Below are 26,328 nucleotides of genomic sequence, written 5' to 3'. Positions count from 1 at the left end.
GCACCGGTCTGTGCGAGTGACGGCGGAGACGGCTGTAAATCAGCCGCGGGCGGGCGGGCGGGGCCGCCACGGCTCCAAGCCCTGGTGTTCCCGTCTGTGTCCCACCTCGTGAGGATGAGAAACAGCAGCCAAGAGCTTACAGAACAAGTGCGTGTTGAGGTTCAACATCGCCTGGGGAGAACAGGGTGACAGCACTGAACACAGCACTTGAGTGAGATGTCACTGTCGTCAGGACAAAAGCCCCGCTCTGCACGGGCCACACCAGCAGTAAGAACCTCACAGAAGCACCGGTGAGTGGCAGGCGGCCTTTTTCCTCCTCCCGCCCCGGCAGGAACGCCAGCAGCACCGTCCTTACTGGTGACTCTGGATCTGGGACCCGCCCTCACCGTCACTCGGGGCCGTGGCAGAGTCGAGATGCCGAGGGGGTGGCTGCTGCAGGACTGGGGGCCAGCGCCCAAGACCGCCCCCCTGGCCCAGGGGGGGACGTGGGCCCCTGCAGCTGTGTCCCCCACCCTCCTCACTCAGAGTGAAGAGAGCGTTCCCACTCACCTTCGGTGAGAGTCGCCGACAGCAGGACGTTCTGCCGCTTCTGGCTCTCAGCATTAATGGCGTTGAGTATCACTGTGATGTCTTTCTCAAAACCCAGGTCCAAGATTCTGCGGTTTCCAGAGAAGAAATTTCAATCTCCATGAAGCCTGACGATAACGCTAAGGGGCATCAGAGTTGCAAGGAGGACACGAGTACCCCTTTCCTCCCACTTTCACGGTTCCAGACCCGCCTCACCTGTCGGCTTCATCCAGAACCAGCCACTGGATCCGACTGAAATGGATGCTCTTTGTGGATTTTATATGATCCACCAGGCGTCCAGGAGTGGAGATGAGGATGTTTATCCCTTTGCGGAGTCTGTGTGAAAATTACATACCATGAGAGGAAGTAAATCAGACTGGGCTTGGTGGCTAGAAAACACGGGAGAAGGCAGAGGGGACAGACTGTGTCTGGCACCCGCGTGCCACAGCGTGAAGTCGGGACCAACGTGACGACAAGTGCATGCAAAAGTACGAAGTTTTAGTTTTTCTCTGGCGTTCGCCTCTTCTACAGAACAGACCTGTTAAGACCTGCGATTACGCTACAATCACGAAACCACCTTGACGAGAATCTCGACTGTGTAAGCAATGCCCGTTCCCGGGCCCACAGGTCCTTTCTAGTATTTTCAACTCCACGGTTGCCCAGCCTGTTTCTGGAGGCTTCGACGGGGAACCTCTCACCTGCATCAGCTACCCCAGGATGTTTCCCCTCATACTGAATCCTTGTCACTTCCACGCATGGGCCTCGTTTTGCCCTGCAGGCTAGGTGGAATAAAGTTTACTTTATGACCCCCTAATATCCTTTATCCTGCTATTCTGTGGTAATAAAAGCCTCCATTTTTTAGCTCGGCACATCTTCTAGCTTCCCTTGCAGTTAAATGTGATCACAAGCCTGTGTCCTAAAAAAGGATAAAGAGAACAGGGAACCCCCATGAGCACCTCCGGGGGTAGGACACATGCTTGCTCCTGCTGCAGGAGACTAGACGTCCCGGCTGGGTTGGTGCTACACGCTAACCTTGAAAACAGGAGCCTCACTGAGTGACAGAGAGACAGCGGGAGCCTGGCTCCTGACACGGGGGCACATGTTGGTGTTGGGTGTACCGCTGTTTGCTGCCCTTGTTATTCACAGCTGAATCTAGGCTCCAACTTTAAGATCTACTTCTCATTGAGGAACTCTGCACATGGCTGCAGGCTACTCCTGAGCATTGTTCTATAGTGCAAAGGTTTTTAGAGAGTGTGGACGCCTGGGAATTGACTTGCTGCAAGCATTTTCTCCTGACACCCACTACCAGCTCCATCATAGAATTAGGAATCCAGGTTCTGCGGTATAAGCAGCAAGGTGCAAAGCATTATGTAAACTTATGCTCTTGTTTTTATGAAAAACCAACAAGCCCCCAAACTGAGAATGTTCCCAAAAGGGAGCCACTAAAGGGGACACACAACAAACAAGGGGGCCTGCGGGGGCAGGGAGGAGTTAAGAAGGTCATGAGCACATCAGAAAGGAGCCCCTGTAGGTTCACCTTATTTTAACAACAGCTCTGGCTAGAGGGGACTACTCCCTGCCGCCCCACTCTGCCCTGCACACAGGACAGGCCCAGTCTAAGGCGGGGCACTCTGCAGGTTTAGAGGGACCAGGTTGTATCACACAGGAAGGCAGGACAGACAGAGTCAGTGGGGGCAGACAGACAGGCCTCCCGTACCTGGCCTTTTCGGACTTCTTCTTCTCTCCGCCCATGAGCACTCCAGGCACAATCCAGGTAAATGGCTAGAGAGACATCAGACCGGCGTCAGCAGGCGCCCCCATGCCGCACGCGTGCAGACTGCCTCTGCACCGTCCCCAGAGACGCCGGGCGGGGCCTCAGGCCTCTACCGCACAAGGTGTCGCTGTGCCGATGGGACTCGGGCACGGTCACCCCCAGGCCACTAGCAGCAAGAACCTGCAGTGGGGCCATGTGACCACCTTCCAACGCAGAGGCAGAAATGGAAGTTTTTGAAACAATTCAAGCAGCTTCTCCGCCTTTGTCCAAGGAGCCTGGGTCGAACAGAGTCTGCCACCTTCCTTTCCTCAGTCCTGGTTAAGATGATTTAGCACCGCCCTCCCCGCCCCCACCCTGACGACAGGAGGGAGAGGCCGCATCTCCAGCCCGCTGGGTGGCCTGCCGGCTTCAGCTCCGCAGCCTCACTCTCTCCTTAAACTCCGCCGGCAGCGCTGCCGGCTGCTCTGCCCTAGACCCCGACGGGGGACATCTGTGTGTGACTTGCTGGGGACCGTGACAGGTAGATGAAACTTTAAGCACCAGAAAATACCAGCAATCTTCTAAAGTAAGAACAGGTAGCTACTAGAGTTTACATCAGTAAAAGCCCACAGACCATACTTGGGAAGAGCAGAGACATCCAGGGAGAAAAGGGAAATCAGAACAATTCCTAGCTCTGACAATAAAGAAAAGACTATAGTATATTTCTCTTTCCTCAAAAAGTCAGGGAAAAAAGATGAAGCTGAACTCCCGGCAGGCCTTACCTTGAGCAGTTTCTGGAAAGTGTCGAAGCTTTGTAGAGCCAGCTGCAAATATCAGAAAGTTAGAATGAGCAAGATCTCTTCTTCCTTTTGTGTTAAATTTCGACTGTGTAAAGTGATCAGGATCTAAAGTTGTACCACAAGTCCAAGATTTTTAAGAAAAAAAAATCCCATCACGGAACTGACGTGACAGGCGTCCCACTGTGAGGTCCCATGTGAGGCCCTCACATGGTGTGAGTGAGTGAGTGTGTGTGTGTGTGTGTGTGGCAGCAACCATCCCTCGGACGGACCCCAAAACCGTGTGCTGTGCGCCCCCTGCTGGCCCGGACGCCCACGAGCGCCGCCGAGACGGGGAGCACAGCAGCCTCGGCCTGAGCCCGGCTCCCTTCGGGAGGAGACGGGTACCAACTGCAGGTCAATTGGGACACCAGAACAGCCACGGACCAGGTCTGCCTTCAGAAATGACAAAGATGACATGATGACACCCGGGGACGTGCGGGGGAGCGACAGCTGACGGCCAAGAGGTGGCCGTTCCTCCACCTATGAGAGGAACGAAACCACAAGCCCGGAGGAAATGGGAGAAATGTGGGCTCGACCGTCAACCACCACCAAAAGCCCCTCCACGACGCCTTCTCCCAAGGACACGTGCACGACGCATCGGGACATGGCCACATCGGGACGTGGCTGCGTGGCGGCTGTGACAGTCTGAAGAGCCTTGCCGGCCTCTTTGTGGGACTGAGCGGGCGGGGCCCTGCAGGGAAGCTAGCGTCTGCGGGAGGAAGACGGACTCTGGTCTGAAACTGCCTCTGTAGGCAAATAAAATACATCCGATAAAAGGTTCCTACCAAGAAAGAAGAAAACTACCAGGAGCTTAACACTTAGGAACATTTTTTGATAAAGTAGCTTCTTAAAAAGAAAAGTTCATTTTCAGAGTCAACTGCTTTAATTTTTGAATTAAGTTGAGGGGAAAGTACAAAAATGTGATTATTTAAATTTCTTCCGGAAGGACAAACATCTGCAGCGTGGTTCGTTTTTAGGTAACGGAACCTGACCCCCGACTCTGAAAGAGCACCTGCCGTTTTCTCGTCAGGAGCCAGAAGGGTGGTTCCCAGGCAAAGGAAAAGGCGCCGTGGTTTATGTGCTCAAGAGAAAAATACTGGTAACGCCATGTCACAGGCCCAGCAGGACGCCCCTGAAAACACCTGCCCACGGCCCATCCGAGCGCAGACTGCTTACCTCCCTCGTGGGCACGAGCACCAGAGCGTAGGGGCCGTCGCTGCGCTGTGGGCAGAGAGAAGAAACACCCTGAGTGAAGGGCACAGGAGTCCCAACGGCAGGACTCGGGGGTGGCCCCTGGTGGAATGTCACAAGCAGTCTCTTTGAAGGAAAGGGACAAGAACCCCGTTCCGAGGTTCTGGCTCATGCGATCAGACAAGAGAAAGGAATGTGTGTAAGTCTGAAAAACAGGAGATCAAACTGTCATCATTAGCAGATACTGTAATCCTAAAACAAAATTCTTTTAAAAAATCACTTGAAAGTCTATTACAAAACAGACAATTAACTGAATGCAAAATGAATATATAAAACTCAACTGCTTTCCATAATGTAGAAAGTGAGAAAATACAAAGGAAAAAAAACCACACTTATAACAGTAACAAAGAGGGTAAGAACAGCCCTGGCTGGTGTGGCTCAGTGGACTGAGCACCAGCCTGTGAACCCAAGGGTCGCTGGTTTGATTCCCAGTCAGGGCACATGCCTGGGTTACAGACCAGGTCCCCAAAAGGAGGTTTGCAAAAGGCAACCACCTGATGCTTCTCTCCCTTTCTTACCTTCTAAAAATAAATAAATCTTTTTAAAAAATAGGTAAGAATAAACTTTAAAAATGTCTAAAACCTAAAAGTACCAAATGTACAAAATCCACATAATGAGAATTTAAAAATAACTCTGAGAAGCATAAAACAAAACTTGAGTAAGTGGACAGATGTTTCCTGCTCTTGGATAGTATTACATGCAAGGTGATTCTCCCTAACCAAATCAAACGTGATGCAATTTTAACAAAGTATGTGCGTATACATGCATATAACATGTAATTACACAAGGTGACCTCAAAGTTCATACGGGAAAGTAAATGTGCTAAAATAAGACACTCCTGAAAAACATCAGATGCTGAAACAATTTAAATCGACGGTAGTTTTTAAAGATTGCTTCTGGCACATAAGAGATTACAGTGGCAAATACAGTCTAGAACAGAATTAAATTCAGAGAAAAGTTCAGGAAATAAGGAGCACTTTATATCAGGGAAAATGGCTTATTCAATGGTCATTTTAGAAAAAATTAAGTTGGAATTAGGTTGGCCTTTTTACAGACGATGTAAGACTCAGAAACAGTAAAGCACCAATGCATTTTACTACACAGGAGCTCAGACTACAGGGTGGAACGAGACCAAGAGTGAGATGACAACAGGGAAACCGTGCCACACACGGAAGGGCCTGCATCCCACTGCACGTGGAGATGGAACCACCGACAGGTCACACGGCGGGGGGCCGGAAGCAGCCAGTTTATGGAAGGACTCAAACTGCAGCTTCTACACGCGGGAAGGATGTTCACCTCCCCCTAAGAGCAAGTCCAGCCGGCACTGCAACCCCGTGTTCTCCCTACTGGACGAGCGCACCTGGGCAGCTGGGCGCCGACCCCGCAGGAGCAAGCAGGAGCCCTGCAACTGCTGGTGAAGACGCAACCTGCTCTAACCCCTTAAACGGCCAGCTTTGACGTTATCTATCAAATAAAAATGCAAGTTCCACTTTCAGGGCTTTCTCTAAGAGATGCCTTGTGTGCGATTAAGTTGTATTTTCCAGACTGTGGAATGTTTATATAGCCCTGGTTTGCAGCAAAACACTGAACAAATTGTAAACCCCACCAACGTGGGGAAGGCTCAGTAACTTACTGTACTTACACACGGTAGGATACAAGGCAGCCCTCTATTCATTTTTTCAAAAAGATTTTATTTACTTTTAGAGAGAGGGGAAAGGAGGGAGGAGAGGGAGGAGGGTATGTGAGGGAGAAACATCAATAGGTTGCTTCTTGTATGTGCCCTGGCCGGGATCGAACCTGAATCCCTGACATGTGCCGTGACCAAGGATCAAACTGGCAACCTTTTGCTCTGCGGATGGACGCCCAACCCACTGAGCCATAGCTGTTGGGGCCAGGCAGCCCTTTAAACACAGCGGAGCGCAACGCGGTGCTTACTGTGAGCAGCTGTCCCCAAAACATGCTAGGTGAACAAAAGCAGGGCCCCTGGCATCATGCATAGCAGGGATCGTTTGTGTATCAAACGAAGAAATAAAAACTTCCATGAAAGGGGCAAGAGAACCTACACATATTCATATCTGCTTCCTATGAACAGAATACCCCTGGAGGACAGACGAGAGACCGGTGACAAGGACTACTGCATCTCGACAGAGACGTCACACTCAGGCAGGTGGGGGGTGGAAGGACGTGCCCTTCACGACGACTTTTCGGTACTGTTTAAGTTTTTACCACGTACACTCCATCTGAAAACAACAGTAGCAGCAGGACAGTAGTAATAGTACAACTAGAAGGTATCTGAGGAAGGCCCTGAAATCCACGGTGCCTCCCCCTCCAAGTGCTCGCGGACAGTGGGTGGCTCACAACGCCATGGGTGGGGAGGCAAGGGGCAGGCCCAGCAGCAAACTCCATCACAAGCACGGTTTTCATGTTCTGCATCAGAGACATCTGCCCACAAGGAGAAAAGGACCTGAAATTCAAACCAGGGCCATCTGTGCTCGCCACCAGTGCAGCAAGGCCGCGCCGAGGCCCCGGCGAGGAGCAGCAAACAGGTTAGCATGCTGGGGTCAGCGTGCCGCAGGACAGTGTCAGGAGACCCTGGCGTTTCAGGGTTTCTGAAATGGTGCTGGCGCCCAGACAGGAAGAAGGAAGAACCAACTCCTCGCAGGGCAGTAGTGAGGGGAGGGGATGGACGTGACGTTAAAAAAAATAAGAGCCAAAGTAGCTGGAAGCGAAAACACAGCAGGAAGGCCCATCCCCTTCCACCTGAAATCACTGCAGACTCTGCTGGGTGCCCTGGGTTTGCTGCCGCCTCCTCATGTGGTTTTACAGCCAAACCGTTTTACAATGAACTCCACGGACCTCTATTGACAAGTACTTGAAATGAGTGAGTTAAATTAGCGCTCGGAAAACTCTTTCTACAGATGATTTCACTCTCCAATAGAATGGGCTGTTACCGACATTAAAAGACACTTGAGCACAGAAAACAACGATCTGGCTTGTTAAGGGCTCTATCGGTGAATCAAGCTGCTGTCCTTCGCACCGGCCATGTGGGCGTGTCGCAGACGGTGACAGCTAACACCGAGCAGGCCCACCAGTCACTAGATGCCCTTTATCCTCCCCACAGGAGAGAGGCACAGAGGGCCGAGGGGGTTGCCTCACACCAGACTCGGGCTCCGTTCGGAGTGTGATGGCCTTCCTCCCGTCCTCAGGTCACCAGCCACACTGCAGGACCCACGGCAGCTCAAACCTCCCAGCTCTCTGACCCGGAATGAACTAGAACCCACTAGCAACTTCTCTTGGAGTCTCTAAGTGGGTGAGCGCCCGCCCCCAGCATCGCTGGGGTACTACTGTTTCCCCTCCATGTCCCAAGTACACGGCCGAGGAAGCCCTGGGCAGGGGCTCTGTCCCTGTGAGGGCCAGTGGGGAGGAAAGGTCAGCCCCTGCAGGAAATCAAATCCTCACAGGTCCACTTCAGAGAAACCCAGCATTGACAGTTTGACAAGAATCTTTCTCGCCTTTTCAGGTGAAGACACACACCCTGATCATTATCCCCAATGGAGCTGGTGTCACACTGCCCATGCAGCTTTGTCACCTGCCTTTTCTGAGTCCACAGGGCAAGAACACAGGTTCACAAGTAACCGGATAAAACACCATTTTGGTATGGCTCTCAAAGGTTCTACCGTTCGGATCACTGTGCGGGATTTCTGTTTTATTGAATTAAAATTACTTCTATGAAGTTTAAATAAAATTTGAATTTACTCATTTTGAAATAAGTTAGACTTACAAAAGAATTTTACGAATGGTACAAAGAACCGCCCTCAGCACTTCCCCCAGCTTCCTTATATGGCACTGATTCTCGAAATCACAGGACAAGGACGAGCCCCGGGAGGCCAGCACCGATCAAACACCGGCCAGCGGCCCGCAGGCCTCGGGCGCGCCCCCAGCTGGCCCGGCAGGCCCTCTCGCCGGACCGGGCCCAGCGCAGGACCACGCGCGGCACCGCCCTGGCGCACCTCCGCCCTGGCGCACCTCCGCTGTCTCTGCACCTGGGGAGTCCCTCGGCACCCCCTTGTCTTCTGCGATCCTGACGGTTGTGAAGCACACTGGCCGGCTGCACTGTAGTGTCCCTTGGTTTGGTGTGTCTGCTGTTTGCCTGGGATTGAACTCAGGCTGTGTCAGCGCTTTGGGCAGGAAACCACCCAGGTGGAGCTGCGTCCTCTGTGAGACTCGCAGGAGACACGGGAGGACGCCTGATCTGGCGGCGCTGACCCTGACTGCCCAGGTAGGGCGGGACAGCCGACTTCCCGCTGCTTCCCCGTGTGACGAGGATGTGCTTCGAGGGGAGACGCTCCAGAACCATGCCCAACACCCCATGCTGTTGCACAGTTGCGCCCGTGGCCCGGCCGGTGACGGCTCGTGTCTGTGGCACCCCCTCCCCTGCGTGTTCGCCGCGTCTATCAAACACTGATGTTCTGCTTCCATCACTTGTCCTATGCCCACCCTTTGGAATCCCACCACGAGAAAGGGATCCCCCATGTTCAGTAATTTCCACTTACCACTTTGGACTCGTGCATATTTGTTTTAGGTTATGGGCTCTAACCCAACACTCTCATTACTTACTTTGGCACTGAAATTACCAGGCAGGCTCGATGCATGTCTGATTCTGTTTGTCCAAACTGAGACAAAGGGAGCCAATGAGCTCGTCGCATCTGTCCGGGAGCCCACCTCACTCCCTGTTCTGACCTCGCCGTTGTCTCCCAAGACTGACCAGGATACATCCGGGGACTCTGGGCCAGGCTCAGAGATGACACCTACGCGATGGAGCGTGGCGGGCGACTGGCCCTCCAGGGATGCAAAGAGCCCAGGGGCCAACTGCATGTTTCACGACTAAAAACAAGTTCTAGAAATGCTGGTACCAGGTGGCCCCGCTGTCAGACTTGCTAACTGGGAGCTTAGTCCCACGTCTGCGCTTCAGGAGGGGCCGCCTTCCTCAGAGAGTGATGCGGGGACACGGCTCCCCGAGCTTGCCACCGGGTCTGGCCAGGCCACTGCACTTCCCCAACCCCCACCTGGGGCAACTGTGGCACCACCACCTCTGCAGCACCAAGGCGGTTACAGATTCGAGAAGAGCACACAGGCATAGCACCTGGCGCCAAGGTGGACACCCGGTGCCATCAGACCCACTGTGACGGCAGTGAAACGCGCTCCGGGCCCACCTGCAGAGGCAGCGCCACCTGTGTAACGAATCAATTAAAAAGAGGAGTGGTTCCTGCTCCATGGCAACGGCTTCTTTTGGACCCAAAGGCTACCGCCGGGCTTCAGGTGGACGGCCTCTCCCGCACTAATGAACAGCAGAAACACACACTGGACACTCACCTGTATCTTTGTTTTCATCGCTTGAAGGGACTGGACCACCGGGATGCAATAGGCAAGAGTTTTACCTTTTAAAAAAGTACAAAAGTAAGTAAAGGCAGAGCCCCTGTGGGCGACGGTGCGGGAAAGCAGCCTGCTCCTCGTGGGCGGCGCTCCATCTGGGGAGGGGAGCGAAGGCACTCGCCCAGGACGGGCGGGATGGGGCTCACCCCTCTGCCACACTCCTCGTCACTCAGCCCCACCTCTACGAGACCAGCAGCTTCCACCACTCCTCTCTCTAACAGGGACACGCTCCCTAAGCTACACCACAGGGCCACCTGGGGGCTGTCTCCAGAGCAACATGTACTCCCGTGAAGGGTCCTGACCTCTCAGAGGAGCACGGGGGTCAAGCTGACGAGGTGCTCTGTGGAGCTACTGTGGGGAGGAGTTGTCTGAGCCCCAGCCCCACCCACCTGAGTGGAGGCTGAGGAGTGGAGAGGGGGGGTACGGGGGTGGCACTGTGAGGCCAGGGGGGCACACGAGGACCAGAAGAGCACGGCAGGCTGCTCGGGGTCCCATGCCAGAACAAGCGATGGGCGTCCAAGTGGCGTGTGCTAATGTCGGGGCTGGGGTTAGCGCCCAGAAAATGTTCATTGCCGTGGACGGCCCCAAGACGGGTTCCAAGGAAGGAGAACAGAACCTGACCTCTTCCAGATGCTTCCTGCCATGGCTCCTGCCGTGGCCCCCTTCCTGTCCCCATGTGAACCAGGTCTGGGCTCTCAGCAAAAGCAAGCGTGGCCTCTGCCCCCCACCCTGAACAGCCACCTTACTACATGGTCTGCTGCACAGCCGTGGCCTGAGCCCCCCTTGCGGGAACGCAGAAACTCAGTGACGACTGACCTGAGCCGGTCTGGGATCTCACGAGAGCATCTCTGCCTTCCAGCAACATGGGAATGCTCTGCTTCTGAACGCTGGGGCCACGCACGGGAGAGAACACACACATGATTATCTGTAACGCAGCACGCACTCACGTGTACGGGCAGACACAGGGCACAGAGGGCGACGGCCCCATGCTTCGGTCTTCTGAGGGGCCCCAAATGCCCCCTCAGAAGTTGCCTAAACACGCAAGGGAAGATGCTGAGAAACTTCTGATGACCAGGACTAAAACCTCAGTTAAAGTCCGGGGACTTCGCTGAAAATATCGAGGCAAACCCGAGATTGGCCACTCCACTATGCTCATGATAAACAAAGACTGGACAGGCATGACGACAACCTGGAACTACAGCGAAAGCACGTGACTCTCTCCTGCCTTCCATGAGAGGGACCAGGAAACGCTGCACCAACGTTCCAGGAAGCTTCCCAAGCAGAAGAGTAAAAGGAAGCTGGGGGCCCCCTGGAGAGCCGGAACTGATGCTTCCTCTCCAGAAAACCACGGGGTCCCTGGAGGGACGTGCTGGGGCGTGTGTCTACATGTGCACGCAAAACCCAACAACGGAGGGACAGAAATCACTGAAGCCTGGGTGACAGAACTGAACAAAAACACGGGAAGGGGGGCTTGCTCTATTCTTCAATATTCGTATTTTTTACTTCCAAGTATTTACTCCTGTTCTGCTGCTGACCCTCACCACTAAGAAATGGCACAGTGAGTCCCGTGTCTGTAATGTCTGTAACGGAGCCTTCCCAGGAAGCACGACCACTGTGAGATCCCAGGAGGACCAGCCTCCGTACAGACACCTCGAACAGCCGGTCACCGAAAGCGGAGTTACACGGGACCAGTCTCCCCACTTGAAGCTGGGGCGGGAGGGCGGGGGAGCGGCTGAGGGCGCGTGAAGCCCTTGACGGCCATCACCCAGCACTGCTCACTGCTCCCTACCATTAACAGACAGCTTGGCTCCATCCGCCACAGGCAATTCAGACCTCATACGCTTTTACCCACTTCAATCCTAGAAAGAACCAGGACTGGCCCGGACCTCTTACCTGGTCATATGAGATATGTTCAAGACCGCATTGATTGTGGAAATCTGAAAGAGAAGACGAAGAACGTAAATGCTGTTCTGCACCACTTTTCTGGAACAGCTGTACTCGGTGCCAACAGCCCCCACGGGAGAGAACTGATCACTGGGACCCAACAGCTCTCCGCTGGGTCCGAGAGCTGGGTCGCCCAACACAGTGACCCGGGGACAAGCTCCGGCCGTCAGTGTGGGAGGGCTGGTCACTGTCAACGAGTGTGTCGGGTCTCGGGATGCTGCTCGACATCCTACAACAAGAGGCCGTCCCCGAACGTCCTTGGCACCAGGGCCGAGAAGCCGTGCGTAGCACGAGGCTCGTGTAGCCCGCCGCGAAGGGGGAGGGCGGCCGCGACCACTGGCGCAAAGGAAATCCCTCCGAGCACGTGCCTCCCTCTACTTACTCCTGAATGGGCCCAGAAACTCACTCGTGGTTAAAGAAAAGTGACCGTTTGTTTGCAGAAAATACACATTAAAATAGTTGTTTTCCTTCAATTCTTTGTAACTACAGACGTCCCTTTACAGCAAGAAGCAGCTCAGTTCCCTCCTGCTGTCACTATGACACCTGCCACCAGAAGAGCCTCCCTGTCACATCTGCCAGCAATGACACAGCCGACTGAAAGCCCGCTAAGTGGATCCCAGTCCTGAACTGAACTGGGTGAGGAGAGGCTCACGTTCTATCCACAGAGGGGCGAGGGTGGGGACACAGCGAACAGCATCGTGAGCTCCGTGGGATGGTCCCCGGAGAGCGTCTGTCTTATGGATCTGAGCTTGGGCGGGTACATTGGAGCAGAAACCACCATGCTCCGGTTTTTCTCCCTAGAGCTGCCTTTTCAGACCCCCGAGTGGGTGAGTGTGCACGGCCCTCGACAGCGCAATGCGCAGGTGCGCACACTTACCAAATGCGGGTGGAGGTCCAGCTCGTGAAAAGCTTCTGAAGAAAACACATTTTCTTGCATCTGCTTGACCAAGGGTCTGCAAATGATGAACAAAACCCGGCATCAGTTCCAATGTACCAAGAAGGAGGCAGAGTACACTCAGCTCCTTTTACTCCCGAGGGGCGCCTGCACCTGGGCGTACCTGCGGAGCTGAGGGATCTCAGGGTTGTTTTTAAACAACGATGAGGTCTTGACGCCCGGCTTCTGCTCCTGGTTTCTACCACTCGAACTGGCTGAAGACTTCTTTGGCGAAAACACCTTCTTTGCTTTTCCCTTCAAAGTCCTTGGCGTCTCTTTAACAGCGGTTTTCTTGGCTGGGAGAGAGGACGCCTCATTCCTCCGTTTTGCTGGGGGAGCCTGCCTGGACGCCTGGCGTTTTCTTTTCGTGGCCTGTGCTTGCTGCAATGACCCCCAAAGGAAAGAGCAGGAAAAGACGCATCAGTCCGTGAAGACAGACCTCAGTGAAGCCTGACTGCCCGCGAACTGCGCCTTCCCCACCGAGATCATTACCCCACATATGTCAAGCAACAGTTTACGGCTGGTCTGCAAGCAGACTCTTTGACTCAGTTTTTCTTCCTTCAACAGCGAAAAAAGAAAAACCAAAACACCCACAAAAGCTCAGCTCACTCATCTGCTAGACCTCACCATCCATTTTAACTGTAACTCCACCAAGATGGGGGGGGGGGGTCACACAGGGAGAAACACTCTGGGGCTGAATGTTAACAAACGAGTCTCTTAATAGAAGAGAGAGGCCAACCTGTGACGTGTGTGCGCTAAGTCAGTGGGTACTGCCAGGAACATTTACATGAGAATGGGGGCTGGACAAACAATCTGTCCTCCCCCTTAACAAAGCCAGTGGGTGACCGCATGTGGGACATGTGACGCCCAGTCCCAGCTCACACCCAGGAAGCAGAAACCTTCAGCACTGCCCCACCCCAGAGTGCGTGGATCTCTGTCGTTCTCCCCTCAAGATGCTCCCCCGGACTCGGGACACAATCCCTGCCTGCCGTTTCCACTCCAAATGAGAAACTCGCTCCATCCATCACTTCTACTGCCATTATTTCCCACCCCAATGGCCTTTCGATTCCCCACCCGATAGCTGACTTCAGGCTACAGCACCAGGTGTTTTCCTGCCTGTTGCTTATCTCCGTAACACAAATGTGGTCCAGCACAGGCTGTCAAAACTCCCCCCAGAAGAAGAAACATCCAATTCCTCTATTTTCTTTGGCCTTCTCTTCCAATTTATACCGGAAAATAAAAACACCCTGTGAGTAGCCAGTGCTTGTTATTCTGGAATTTGGGTTTCTCTGGGGATATGTTTTTTTCCTCTTATCATAAAATGTAACTTTCATTCACACACGGGCCTGCTCCAGCCATGACGGCCAGCTTCGGACTGACCTGCCAGGAACAGCAGTTCTTTGTTCCCGGCAGCCATGAGATCTTCTGTATCTGGGGAATCCAATAAACACAACCTCCAATATTTAATATTCATACTAAATAAAGTACTGACCTACTTCTTTTTGCGAGTGTATTTTTACAAAGTTCCAAATTCATAAATTTTCAGATTCAAGTGAGAGATGAGGTCAAATTTCAGGTCTGCGGACTCATCTGCAAGGCGGAGTGAACTGTGCAGATTTTGCCCCCAGAAGCACGGAGGCTGGGAGCAGAGGGGCCAAGAGGCCCCGCCCACCTTGCACAGGCTTCCCACGCAGGCAGCCCTGCAGTTGCTGCCCACGCACCTCCTCTTCCTGTTCTCCCTCCCCCAAGGCTGACTAAATTCTAGTGGTGTGGAAACTGTTTCCGACATTCAGGATCTGCCACCTTGAACCTGGGAGCCTGAGGTTTGCTTTCTGCAGCCACGAGGAATAAGCCTCCTCCGCATAACTCTCCTTCGCATTTCATGATCCCTCTCCTCCTTCCTCCTTGGGCCCAATACTCCACCCAGGACACAGACCTCAGACCTTGTACCATCCAGCTCACCCTTTACTGTGACAACATCTCTCTCTAAAAGTGATTGTTCAGAGTCAAGCACAGTATGAAATAGGCTTCCTATAGCCACCAGGCTGAAATCGAAAATCTGAAATTTGACCTACAAAGCCCTCTAGAATCTCGCTCCTCCCACCTCACTGTTCTCAGCTGGACCCTCTGCTGTCCTAGTCCTTAATCCCCAGCCTATACACTCTCCCTCCTTCCTCAGGGCCTCTGCTCATGCTGTTCCCACCCCACGTCTCCCACCCTCCCTCTGGCTCGCTACCTCGTCCCAATCCTCCAGATCCAGGAGGCCTGGGCCCTCAGGAGAGCCTTCCCTGACCTCTTCTCTCCACCCAGCCATCCCCTGCATTGGCCCACATCTCACACAAAGTAAAGTGCTCAATAAATACTTGTCCACCCAGCCATCCCCTGCATTGGCCCGCATCTCACACAAAGTAAGTGCTCAATAAATACTTGTCAGGGGAACTAATCACACACAATGGGGTTATTCCTTTCCACAGTGGGGATGCTTTCCTCCTGCTCATCAGCTCCCCCCACGCATGTACAGTCCACCCTCGGTTCTCAAACGCCTCCTGTCTCCAACAACTTGGTTCTCCACCATGCTGGTCACAGTAAAAACGTCCTGGCTGTCAAACAAACTTTGGATCTTGACCCACCAACCCTTTCATGCTGATACCTGTAAGATCAGTCACGTGTCTCACAGGCGACAAAAGAGAATCAGTTTTCAAACAATTCACTTCTTGAACAGCCTTCCAGAACAAACCAAGTTGGAGAACCGAGGCTCCACTGTGCAGTCATTTAAAACACTGACCACTCAGCAGCTGCCAGGCAGCTGGGTCCTGAAGGTACAAGCTGGAAAGTTAGCCGAGCCCTTGAGGGAGCCGCAGGCTCCCACGAGGCAGAGAGAAAGGGTAAACCAGAAACCCAAACTGATGCCTACCCTGGAGAAGAGGTGCGCACAAAGGGCCACGAGAACACACAATAAGAAAGACCGCCACGGCCTACGGCCAGGGGACAGGAAGGCTTCATGAGGTGGCATCGGCGCACAGAGGAGCAAGGACAGATCTAGAGCTGCTGAAAAACGGTTACATATTAGGCAAGTCACTTCTAAGTCTCCGTGTCCACCCTGTAAAATGGGGGGGTCACAGCAGTGACCTCTGGGACCCAACTAGCTCCAGAAGTCCAGATGCTATGTCTTTGATGTCAAGTAAACATACTGAGTAGTTCTTACGCTCAGTACGTGTAAGTAGCATGCTACATGCTTGCATGAATGGTCTCATTTATCATACAGCTGCCGATGTCACCGCACTTTCAGAGGATGCTGCTGGTGGGACACGCACGCACCACCCCCGGATCACCAAGGGGCCCAGGCTTTGCTCAGTCATCAACACCACAGCCCTGAAGATAATGCTGCAATGCCTTTTATGAACTGTATCCCGTTTGGTCAGAAAGCATCATGGCCAGCTGGTCCCTATTTTGTTTTGAGTTGTTTTCTACAAGGATATGCACCAAAATATTAACCAGAGTTAAGAGTGTATTAAAAAAAAAACTTCCCAAATTTTCTACAATAAATTTGTATTAACTTAATAATAAGAACACATTCTTCACAGTGTTAGCATAACTTAGGCCATCGAAGTCTTTTGAAACCCAGTACACTGGCTACCCATCCAAGTTCAGCACACCCGCAATCCTCATTCAAGACACAAATGGAAATGCAGATGCAGATGAGGCCACTACAGACACTTGTCCTCACCTCATTAACACCCTTCCACACGGCAGTGCAAATGCTCACAAACCAGACACCCTACGTTTACACTCAAAGGTCCAGTCAACTCTCCCCCTCCGTGTCCGCCACCAGGGAAGTGCCCACCGACACGACGCAGCAATTCTATCACACAAGAATGCAGCCAAGAGCAACACACCACATTCTGCAGTGGACAAGTACTTTTTTGGCCCAAATTTTTGAGGGAAAAATAAGGGTGTGCATTATACGTGTACAGTGCTAATTCCATATCTATATAAATGTTTTTAATTATGCTCAAAAATAAACCCTGAAATATGTCACAATATGTCCAAAAATAGATGCTAAAATTCCTTTATAATACAAAAAATGAGTATCTAAATACAAATAGAAATTGAATTAAAAAATTAAAACCAAAGATTTTTTCCTGAAAGTTTGGGCCAAAAACATGGGTGCACATTATACATGGGAGAGCAATATACGCTGCAAAATACGGTACTTATTTTTTTATTAGCATTTAGTGTGTGCCTCTATGAGTCAGAAAATACAGTCTTTATGTTTATTATCTCTTTTAATCGCCATAATAAACACACGCGAAGTAGAAAGTACTGTTCTCCTGTTAGGCCCTATGTAAGGGTCAGCAGTGAGGCAACCTCTTCCAGGTCACAGAGCTAGCGTGGCGCCAGGCCGGCGTCTGGTCCCAGGCCTGTCCTACGCAAACCCCAGGCACGCAGTGGCTCTTCCGTACTTTCCCTCCCCCTCCCACAGGGATGGGGCCCCACGGTCGGCTAGCTGAAAACTTCCGCCCAAGCCTCTAAATCCCAAAGCTTGTTAAAGTAACTAAACAAACAAGTAAAATAAAGTACAAATACAAATCACCAAAACGACTCCAGACACTGGGTGATAGTTTGTAAGAACTCAAGGAATTTCAGCTTTAACAGACTGGATGCACGAACTTTGGCAATTAACTTTTCAATGGAATTATCCGTTGCTTTTTCCAGAAAACACACACACACACACACAGACACACACACACACACACAGAGACACACACACAACTTCCTCGGCAAGAGATTGCACCCTTCCTGATGGTTGAAGGAACGTGATTTTACAACAGATTATCTGCCCTATATCCCTCCCCTTTTCTAGGAGATAAGTCTATCATCCCGAAAAACAGTTTTCAGCTCTCGCTTGGGCTAAGTTTAAGGCTTCTTTCCCCTCCCTAGTAAGAGAATCCTATTGTTGAGTCTTTTTTTTTCTTTTGCCCCTCCACTGCGCGTGGATGAAATCTGTGCATTTTTTAAAGCAGTCAGAATAAACTTCTATAATATAATATAGTCCTTATTCCTGAAACAATCGACCCCCGAAGTCGAGAAAACGGTGGCTGAGAGATGTGGGTGGTGACAGCTCTAAGACTCAGGCCTACGCGTCACTTCTATGTAACTTCTATGGGCGCCAGCCTCCAATCCCTTCCTTCCAAGTCCTCCAAGTAGCAGCCCCAGCTAGCTCTCGCCCCTCCAAAATCATCCCCGAAGAGTTGGGTTCTGGTCTTCCACTCATGTTGCTCAGCGACACCTCCACAAGCTGCCAGAAGCCTGACCCCCTCACCCCCCAAACTCCGTAGATAATTCCAAACCCGTGAGGCAAAGCGGCAGCGGTCCGCTTGCCGCGCGCGGGCCGGGCCCCGCCCGGTGCCGACAGACCTGCAGGCGCCCAGAACTCACCCGCCTCGCCTGGGCCGCGCGGGGTCTGGAGGACGTCCCGGGGGCGGCGGAAAGCTGCAGGAGCACTCCGTCGGTGGCTGCCATGGCTGGCGAGGAGGCGCGGCCACACGCTGGCAAGCGGAGCGCGTCTGCACCTCGCGAACCCCGACCGCAACTCCGCTCGGGCCACGTGGGACGCGCGCGAGGACCCCGCGTAGCTGCCCCGCCTGGTCCTGCCGCCGTGCCCCTTCCGGGTCTCGCAGGACGCGTGAGCACACGGCCTGCCCCACTGTTGATTGGAGCCACGGGGCGGGGTGACTGTCTTACTTGACATCCCTCGTGTCATGGCCTGTGGCAGCGGATGCCAAGTGACACGCAACACTAGAGTTCATATTTGTGAAGTTCTTTGGATTTCTCTGAGCAACAACAGGCCGTGCGCCACCTAACCGACATTTCGGCCGTTTGCCAGCGGGATACCATTTCCTCAGCAGTTTAGTGCCGGCCCCCCACCCCCACCCGAGAAGTCACTAAAAGGGCCTGTGACTTGGTCACCCGCAGAAGGGGTCCTCCCGGACCCACGACCGAACCCCGGCGTTTCGACCCCGCCCGCCGAGGTGGCGTGTTTTTTTAGACAGGCAGTGCCTTGGCCACCTGGCAGGGCTGGGTCGCCTAGCAACGGCGGGGTCCTTCCTGGCTCGGCGGCGCTTTGGGCCTGAGGGGAGAATACAGCCGCGGAGGGCGCTGGGGGCCGGTGTTGGCGGCGCGGGAGGCGGTAACGGGACGGCGACGCGGTATTGGCGCGCCCAGGGGTCCGGCCGCAGCACCTAACGGGAGATGAACACGGCCGACAAGGCCCGGCTGGGGCCCGGGGCCGACGGGCCGGCGCCGCCCGAGGGGCAGGGAGGCGAGGCGGGTAGGAAGGAGCAGACGGCGGACGCGACCCCCGGGCCCAGCGACGCGTTCCGCCTCCTGGTGACTCGGCGGGAGCCAGCCGTGAGGCTGCAGTATGCAGTGAGCGGCCTGGAGCCGCTGACCTGGTCGGAAGACCACCGCGTATCCGTGTCCACGGCCCGCAGCATCGCTGTCCTGGAGCTCATCTGCGACGTGCACAACCCAGGCCAGGACCTGGTTATCCACCGCACCTCAGTGCCCGCCCCTCTCAACAGCTGCCTCCTCAAAGTAAGCCGTCCCGGGCCCTCCCTCAGCTGCGTCACCGGTCCCCGGGCAGTCTCGGCCCGCGCCTAGGTCGGGGACTTCCCCCTCCCACTCAGTGCTTAGAGTGAATTGGCTAGGGTCGCCGTAGCTGACAAAATTAGCACAGAACCTTGCGGCTACTTGTACCCAGCGTTCCGAGTCACGCACCCCCTCCCCGCACACACGCGTCCCGGGAGGTCCCCTCGGAGCCAAGGCTCCCTCTCGAATGCGTCCGGCGCAGACGTGCTCTCTGCAGCGTTTTTTCTGAGACTCCACCCCCTGTGACCCAGCCCCCGACTCGCCTCGGCCGCGGCTCCCATTGTCTGGGCGGACTCCTGGGGGCCCTGGCTGGCTTTGGGCTGGCTTTGTTCGCGGTGAGGTGCCTTCCTCTTGCTCTTCTCCTTCTCTGGAGAGGAAAAGCTGGTCCTTTCCGTCGTCGTGATTGTTCCAGCGACTTTATTATGCAGGGCTCTCAGCCTAGGCACAAATTCTGGGTCTTGGAGTTTGTACTCCACTTTTTCTTTAACAACTAAAAATCTTCGGGCTGTGGAATGAAAAAAATAAAGCCCCTGGCAGTAAATGCAGTTCTTAAACTTCGAGTCCAGAGTTCTTTGGATTCAGTGTTTTAAGCTTCGTATAAACTAAGTTTGCCTTCAGAACTCTAGGGTTTCCACGTTTTATTTTGTTAATACTTTCAAGGTCACTTTTTGAAAAGATTTTATATATTTATTTTTAGAGGGAAGGGAAGGAGAAAGAGAAACATCAGTGTGTGATTGCCTTTCAGACACCCCCAACTAGGGACATGGCCTGCAACCCAGGCATGTGCCGGGACTGGGAATCCAACCAACAACCCTTTGGCTCGCAGGCCTGCGGTCAGTCCACTGAGCCACACCAGTCAGGGCCGAATTCATTTCTTTGAAGTAGTAAGGCATATCGTTCATTTTTGTGGTTTAGAAGTGTGGCATAAAAAGGGCTTTCGCTGTTTCCATTAGGCGTCTACGTCTGTACGTAGTCTCCCATAGTGCATACTCACTCAGCGGATTTGAACGCTGCATCTCAGCCAGGCGTTGTCTGGGTTCTGGAGGCAGCGCAGTGCGAGGAGTCAGTCCCTGCCTTCATGGAGCTTATAGTCTAGCAGGTGTGAACAGAGACAAATGTCTTACCAAGCAGTGTTAAATGCTGTGGAGTGATGTATCTGTATGCAGAGAATGTGTTTGTGTGAAAGTGAACTTGACTCTGCACAGCCTTGTTAAGTGCAGCAAGCCCACACCACTTTTTAGCATATGGAATGCAGGTGTTAAAGGGACAATTTGGTGTTGAAGTAGATCACTGGAGAACTTGTGAGATGGAGCCCTCGACGGTTTTCTTGGAGGACGTATGAACAGATTGGTCCAAATAAAACAAATCAGGTGGACAGGTGCCAGCGATGCTCAGGAATTGAGGGGCACTGACAGAGGGAGGCAGGACAGGGTTTTAAAAGGTGTGTCCTCTGCTGGAAAGGAACTCACTGTTTCTAAGGATGTATACGTGCACATCAGCTAGAGAAGAGTTTGAGAGAGTGTGTGTGTGTGTGTCAGTGCAGTAGAGGTTTTACACCTTCACAGAGAGACTAAAGAAACAATAGTGGGGGGAGGGGCGGGACCAGCATCAGGGAAGGTCCTCTCCTGGAGAATCTATAGCAGTCCTGGAGGAAGAGGGGAAGGTGGCCAGGATGAGGTGCCCATCTCAGGCGCACGCATATGAAGATACAGTGCGAGTTGTGCATGAGCCCTCTAGGGAGTCAGAGAAAGGAGGGTGAGGTCGACTCAGTGGCACTGAAGCTCAGTCTGAGGAGGCTGATTCCAACCTAGGAAGCCCTAAGGTGCTGTTCAACTTTCACAAGCATGACTTGACCTTGCTCGGCCCAGAAAAGTGAATCTGGCTGGACTGCAGGCAAGGAGGTGAATGTTGGGGTCCGTATAAACAGGGGTTAAGAGATGGGGCTTTGGCACAAGGTAGCAAGGTAGGCCTGTCTGTAAGAGGGGATAATGAAACATACCTCGTTTAGACGTTTTGGAAGGTTAAATTAAACGCATGGGTGGGTATTTGTGTATGTACACATGTAAACATACACAAATCAGCACAGTTCCGGGCACACTCTAAACACCACGGTAAAAAGCTCGACCATGCAGGTAAGAAGGGATGAACCTGTTTATAGTGATGTTTCTCTTCTTCTTCTATAAAAAAAAAAAAAGAAGGGATGAAGGTTTGGATCGAAGCCGTGGTTGTGAGCGTTTGACTTCATCATTGATCCCAGCGCCCTAAGCAGTGTCAGGAAGCCTTTATTCCTGCTGATAATTGGTAGGTAGCTTGCGTAAAGTCAGGTCATTTTCCACTTCTGCACTGGTCTTTGGGATGCAGTGAGCAGAATCAGTAGCCAGGGACCACCTGCTGAGTGCAACTGAATGGGCCCTGCAGCTCTAAGAGAGACCCCCGGGTACAGCGAAAGGTGGGACTGTGAGAAAGTCTGGGCCAGTGCTCTGGCGGCTTTGCCTGTGCACCACCCCAGGGCTTTAAATCTTTTCCGGCTTCTCTCCTTCCGAACACAAAAGCGGGTCTGGGCGTTCGTGGGTGTGACATGGCTGGGAGGCCAGCTGCAACATCCCTGAAGCTTTTGCCCTGTGATTGTGTTATTTAGGCCATGAATTTCTTCCAAAAAATGTGCGGTTACATGATAATTCACATATCCACCACTTTCAAGTGGCACATATCCACCACTACCCTCAGCATTAGGATGTGACATAGATCTGAAAAGCAATAGAATAGTGACTTAAGAATGTCACAGTCTTTCCCGTCGGACTGCTGGTTTAGAGAATCCTGTAGTTGTGCGCAGTCCAAAGCTCGAATGCCGTATACGCATGGCTGACAGCTTTTGAGTGTCCACTGGAGGAGCATCTGGGAGCACTACCTCTGTCTGCTGCTTAAGGTCATAGCCAGGGCCTGTCTTTGGAGTCGTGTTCCTGCCCTCAAAGAGCCTGCTGTCCAGGAGCTTCACACAGTTTTTGTTTGTTGGGTGCTTAGAAAGTGTGTAGGGATTAGTGGTAAGAGTGGCCAACTGGGAAAGGGATATTAGATGATTAAATGGTTGCCTGGGGGCAGGCCTTGGGGAGCTGGACTCTTAAGTGGTATGTTCCTTGGACATCTGAGTATTTAATTTTTTTAACCAGTTGTGTGATGTGGAGAGTTGGGAGAGGTGTAGTAGGGTTGTTCAAGCTAATATGCAGAAAATTACTACACAAAACTGAGGGATTCCTCATGCTGCTCTCCCCAGGTCAAGAGCTCTTCCTCCCTGGTGATTGCAGGGGGTGGGGGTGGGGTACAGGGGGGCTAAATGGTAATGGAAAAAAATATAATCAAGATTAAATAGCCCCAGCTGGTGTGACTCAGTGGCTTGAGAGCCACCCTGCGAACTAAGGGGTCGCTGTTCGAGTCCCAGTTAGGACATGTGCCTGGGTTGTGGGTCTGCTCCCTGGATACCACATGAGACAACCACACACTGATGTGTCTTTCCCTCTCTTTCTCCCTCCCCCACCTTCTTTAAAATAAATAAATAAGTTAAAAATTTAAAGATTAAATTAAAAAGAGGGGGAGACTTCTTTCTGCCATGAGAGGGACCAAGGCTGCATGAGCTTCCTGTGTTTCACTCTGTGCAACCGATTTGGGCTACGGGTTCTGTAAGTTTTGATTTTTAGTTCTGTAGGAGCTTTTATTTATATTGAATTTACCCATTCTAATTTATGGTGTTGCAGGAGTTGGTGAACAATTTGTGTCTCCCTTCGTTGTACTCACTTTCATCGGGGCCTGCTTCACAGTCCCTCACTCAAGAGTGGGCGGCGGCAGCGGCGTCCTCGTGGCTGACACTCACTGACCGACGCTCTGCGTGTTCGGACTTGTTTCCTCTTCCCGAGTCCGCAAGGTGTGCGGTGCTGTGCTTTCTCTGTCAGTGAGGACACTGCGGCCAGGGGTTTCAACAGTCGGTGCAGCAGCCCAAGGCCGTCATGTGAGAGAGCCAGGATTGGAACCTGGGGAGTCTGGCACCAGATTTTCAGTTATGCTGGGCTTCGTTATGTCGTTTTCAATTTTATCTACCCATACAGGCACCTGTAATTGAAGTTTTCAGTTTATACTCTTTCTCCAGCGAGACAAACGATTGTCTTTTTAAAATCAAGATACATTAAGACACTATTTCCAGACCACGCCCCTCCCCCATAAAGCTTCTTTGTTTTCTTTTTTTCAAGTTTGGGTAACTGGTGAATATTGAGTCTCTGCCGGAGCGCCCTGGTTAAGACACGTAATGTGCCCCAGTACGTCTCCAACAGGGAGTGGTGGATTGCCGCCGCAGGCCTCGCTCTCAGGACGGTTATACGGGAGTGGTGTCCTGCGTGACTCGCTTGAGGGAAAGTTAGCTGATTCATTTCTTGGACAACTTTATATCTACCTTTTACTTTACGCGATTATTTATTAGGTCATCCAGCAGTTTCAGCAGAAAACAGTTTACATTTTTCCAGTTATCCTGTGCTGGTTTCTACTGGTCATTGCTGACTGCACACACCATCCATTTCTTAATACATTGAGGAATTTTGCTTCCTGTTAGGCTTAATGGTCTGGAGTGTTTTGTTTTCTCTCTCCCTTTTGCACTCTGGTTTTACCACATTCCCAGCTGTCTCAGTTAGCGATTCTGAGTTCAACATCTTCCGAGTTCTTTCTGTGTCCTGGAGTATAAGTCCTCTGGGCTTAGGGACTTAAACTCATTTGAAGTGACTTTTATTATATCTATAAATGTCTCAGGCTTGAATTTCTTTTTAATCATGTCTTTCTACCCTTTGCAGTTTGAAAATCAGCCTCTATGCAAAAGAAAATTGTCACTAACAGAATGGACGCTACTTTCTCTGTTAACCATTTCCCTAACACAGTGAGTCAAGTCCTTTCTTCATGCTTCTGACATGACAGAAACCATGTCTTATTTAACCTCTGCCTCCCCCCCGCCTTAGTCTTCCTGGCTATTTCTAAGAGCTGTGGACCACTTTCTTTTGGACATTTGGCTCTTCCTTCGTTTTTAACGTCCCTTTAAAATCTTTTTAAAGAGACGCCATCATACAGCTAGGCACTGCAAATGTAGTAACTGAAGGAGGGAGAGGTGGACGCAAGCTAGAGTGACCTGGGGGGGTCTGGTAGGATGGGTGGGGTTTCACTGGGAAGAAAGAGCATTCTAGGTGCAGGGGCCAGGGAAGGCCAGGGTGGGAGTGTTCGGGGAGCAGCCGGTAATCGTAGGGGATGTTATTCTGTATAAATGGTGGAAAGTTGTGTGAGTTGGCTTTCAGCATCATTTATAAATGAAATTTCAGCAAGAAAATTTGAAGTTCCCATTTGTATTGCAAAGATATGATAAAAATCCAAATATTGTATCGAAGATATATTTGAGTCTTTTTATGAATTTTAACACCTTTATTGCTTTGCAAGTAGTTTAGTTAAGTGCTCTGTTGACCACACACAGCACTACAGTGCATTGATGTGGGTTGTCCGGCCCTGGTGAGCACCTAAGGCTCCGCCCCTCACTGCATAACAGGTGTGCTGTGACCAAAAAATATGGCCCAAATGAAAAAAACAAATCAGAGCTCCAGAAAAAATACAACTAAGTGATGAAGAGAGATCCAACCTATCAGATGCAGAGTTCCAAACACTATTAATCAGGATGCTCGCAGAAATGGTTGAGTATGGTCACAAAATAGAAGAGAAAAGTGAAGGCTATGAAAAGTTAAATAAAGGAAAATGTACTGGGAACCAACAGTGACGGGAAGGAAACCAGGACTCAAGTCAACAGTTTGGACCGGAAGGAAGAAATAAACATTCAATCAGAGCAGAATGAAGAAACAAGAATCCAAAAAAATGAGGAGAGGCTTAGGAACCTCCAGGGCAACTTTAAACGTTCCAACATTGGAATCATAGGGGTGCCAGAAGGAGAAGAGGAAGAGTAACAAATGGAAAAGTTATTTGAAAACATAACGAAGGTAAACTTCCCCAGTCTGGCAAAGAAAATAGACTTCCAGGAAGTCCGGGAATCCCAGAGAGTCCCAAAGAAGTGGGACCCATGGAAGTACACACCAAGGCACATCATAATCACATTACTCAAGATTAAAGATACGGAAAGAATCTTAAAAGCAGCAAGACAAAAGGAGACAGTTACCTATAAAGGAGTTCCCATTAGACTGTCAACTGATTTCTCAAACCTTATAGGCAAAAGGGGTTGGAAAGAAGTATTCAAAGTCATGAAAGCCAAGGACCTATATCCAAGATTGCTCTATCCAGCAAGGCTTTCATTTACAATGGAAGGGCAGATAAAGTGCTTCCATTGTAAGGTCAAGTTCAAGGAGTTCATCATCACCAAGGCCTTATATGAAATGTTAAAGGAATTTAAGGAAAAAAAAGAAGATAAAAAATATGAACAGTAAAACGACGACAAACTCACAACTATCAATAACCCAACCTTAAAAAAATCAAAAACGAACTAAGCAAACAACTAGAATAGGAAAGATTCACAGAATTAGAGATCACACGGAGGGTTGTCAGCAGGGAGGGGGAGAATGGGGGGAAAGTTACAGGAAATAAGTATAAATGGCAGGTACAAAATAGGGAGGTTAAGAATAGTATATAGGCAATGGAGAAGCCAAAGAACTTATATATACAATCCACGGACATGAAATAAGTGCTGGGACCCGGGCGTGCAGGGTGGAGGGGAATAATGGGGAGAAAAAATGGGCCAACTGTAATAACATAGTCAATAAAATACATTTTTTTTAAAGTACATCTCTCTCATCCTTATTGCTTATATCAATTCTAAGAAAAAGGTGGAAACCAAGCTGTAAATAACAGTGACGTTTATTTTGATCCTTTTTAAAAATCACCATTTTCTGAATATATGCTTATTTAGTTTTAGACCTGTACTTAATTTTTTAAAT

At 51.4% G+C, this 26,328-nt stretch overlaps 2 protein-coding genes across 8 annotated transcripts in view; one reads left to right on the top strand and one right to left on the bottom strand.

The window, feature by feature from the left end:
* Positions 1-18,351, bottom strand: part of DDX31 (DEAD-box helicase 31) — a 63,749-nt gene extending 45,398 nt beyond the window's left edge. For 2 of the 4 annotated variants that reach the window (XM_053667762.1, XM_053667764.1), the window contains exons 1-11: positions 18,161-18,350; positions 12,846-13,102; positions 12,665-12,740; positions 11,737-11,780; positions 10,660-10,730; positions 9,784-9,848; positions 4,336-4,380; positions 3,103-3,144; positions 2,285-2,349; positions 784-903; positions 550-656 (exon numbers count right to left, since the gene is read on the bottom strand). In XM_053667762.1, the coding sequence (XP_053523737.1) occupies positions 550-656; positions 784-903; positions 2,285-2,349; positions 3,103-3,144; positions 4,336-4,380; positions 9,784-9,848; positions 10,660-10,730; positions 11,737-11,780; positions 12,665-12,740; positions 12,846-13,102; positions 18,161-18,244 (976 nt within the window). In that variant the 5' untranslated portion in view covers positions 18,245-18,350. Of the gene's footprint in view, positions 1-549; positions 657-783; positions 904-2,284; positions 2,350-3,102; positions 3,145-4,335; positions 4,381-9,783; positions 9,849-10,659; positions 10,731-11,736; positions 11,781-12,664; positions 12,741-12,845; positions 13,103-18,160 lie in introns of all 4 variants that reach the window. The other 2 variants (XM_053667763.1, XM_037158582.2) reach the window with 2 other exon arrangements.
* A 473-nt stretch (positions 18,352-18,824) lies between these two features.
* Positions 18,825-26,328, top strand: part of GTF3C4 (general transcription factor IIIC subunit 4) — a 41,028-nt gene continuing 33,524 nt past the window's right edge. For 3 of the 4 annotated variants that reach the window (XM_037158540.2, XM_037158538.2, XM_037158537.2), the window contains exon 1: positions 18,825-19,318. In XM_037158540.2, the coding sequence (XP_037014435.2) occupies positions 18,974-19,318 (345 nt within the window). In that variant the 5' untranslated portion in view covers positions 18,825-18,973. Of the gene's footprint in view, positions 19,319-24,197; positions 24,285-26,328 lie in introns of those variants that run through there. The other variant, XM_037158539.2, reaches the window with a different exon arrangement.

Source organism: Artibeus jamaicensis, unplaced genomic scaffold, assembly GCF_021234435.1.
Source record: "Artibeus jamaicensis isolate MK-2021 breed Jamaican fruit bat unplaced genomic scaffold, CSHL_Jam_final contig_471, whole genome shotgun sequence".
Lineage (NCBI taxonomy): Eukaryota > Metazoa > Chordata > Mammalia > Chiroptera > Phyllostomidae > Artibeus > Artibeus jamaicensis.
The sequence above is the reverse complement of the archived record's forward strand: the minus strand, read 5'-3'. Positions and strand labels throughout refer to the sequence as shown.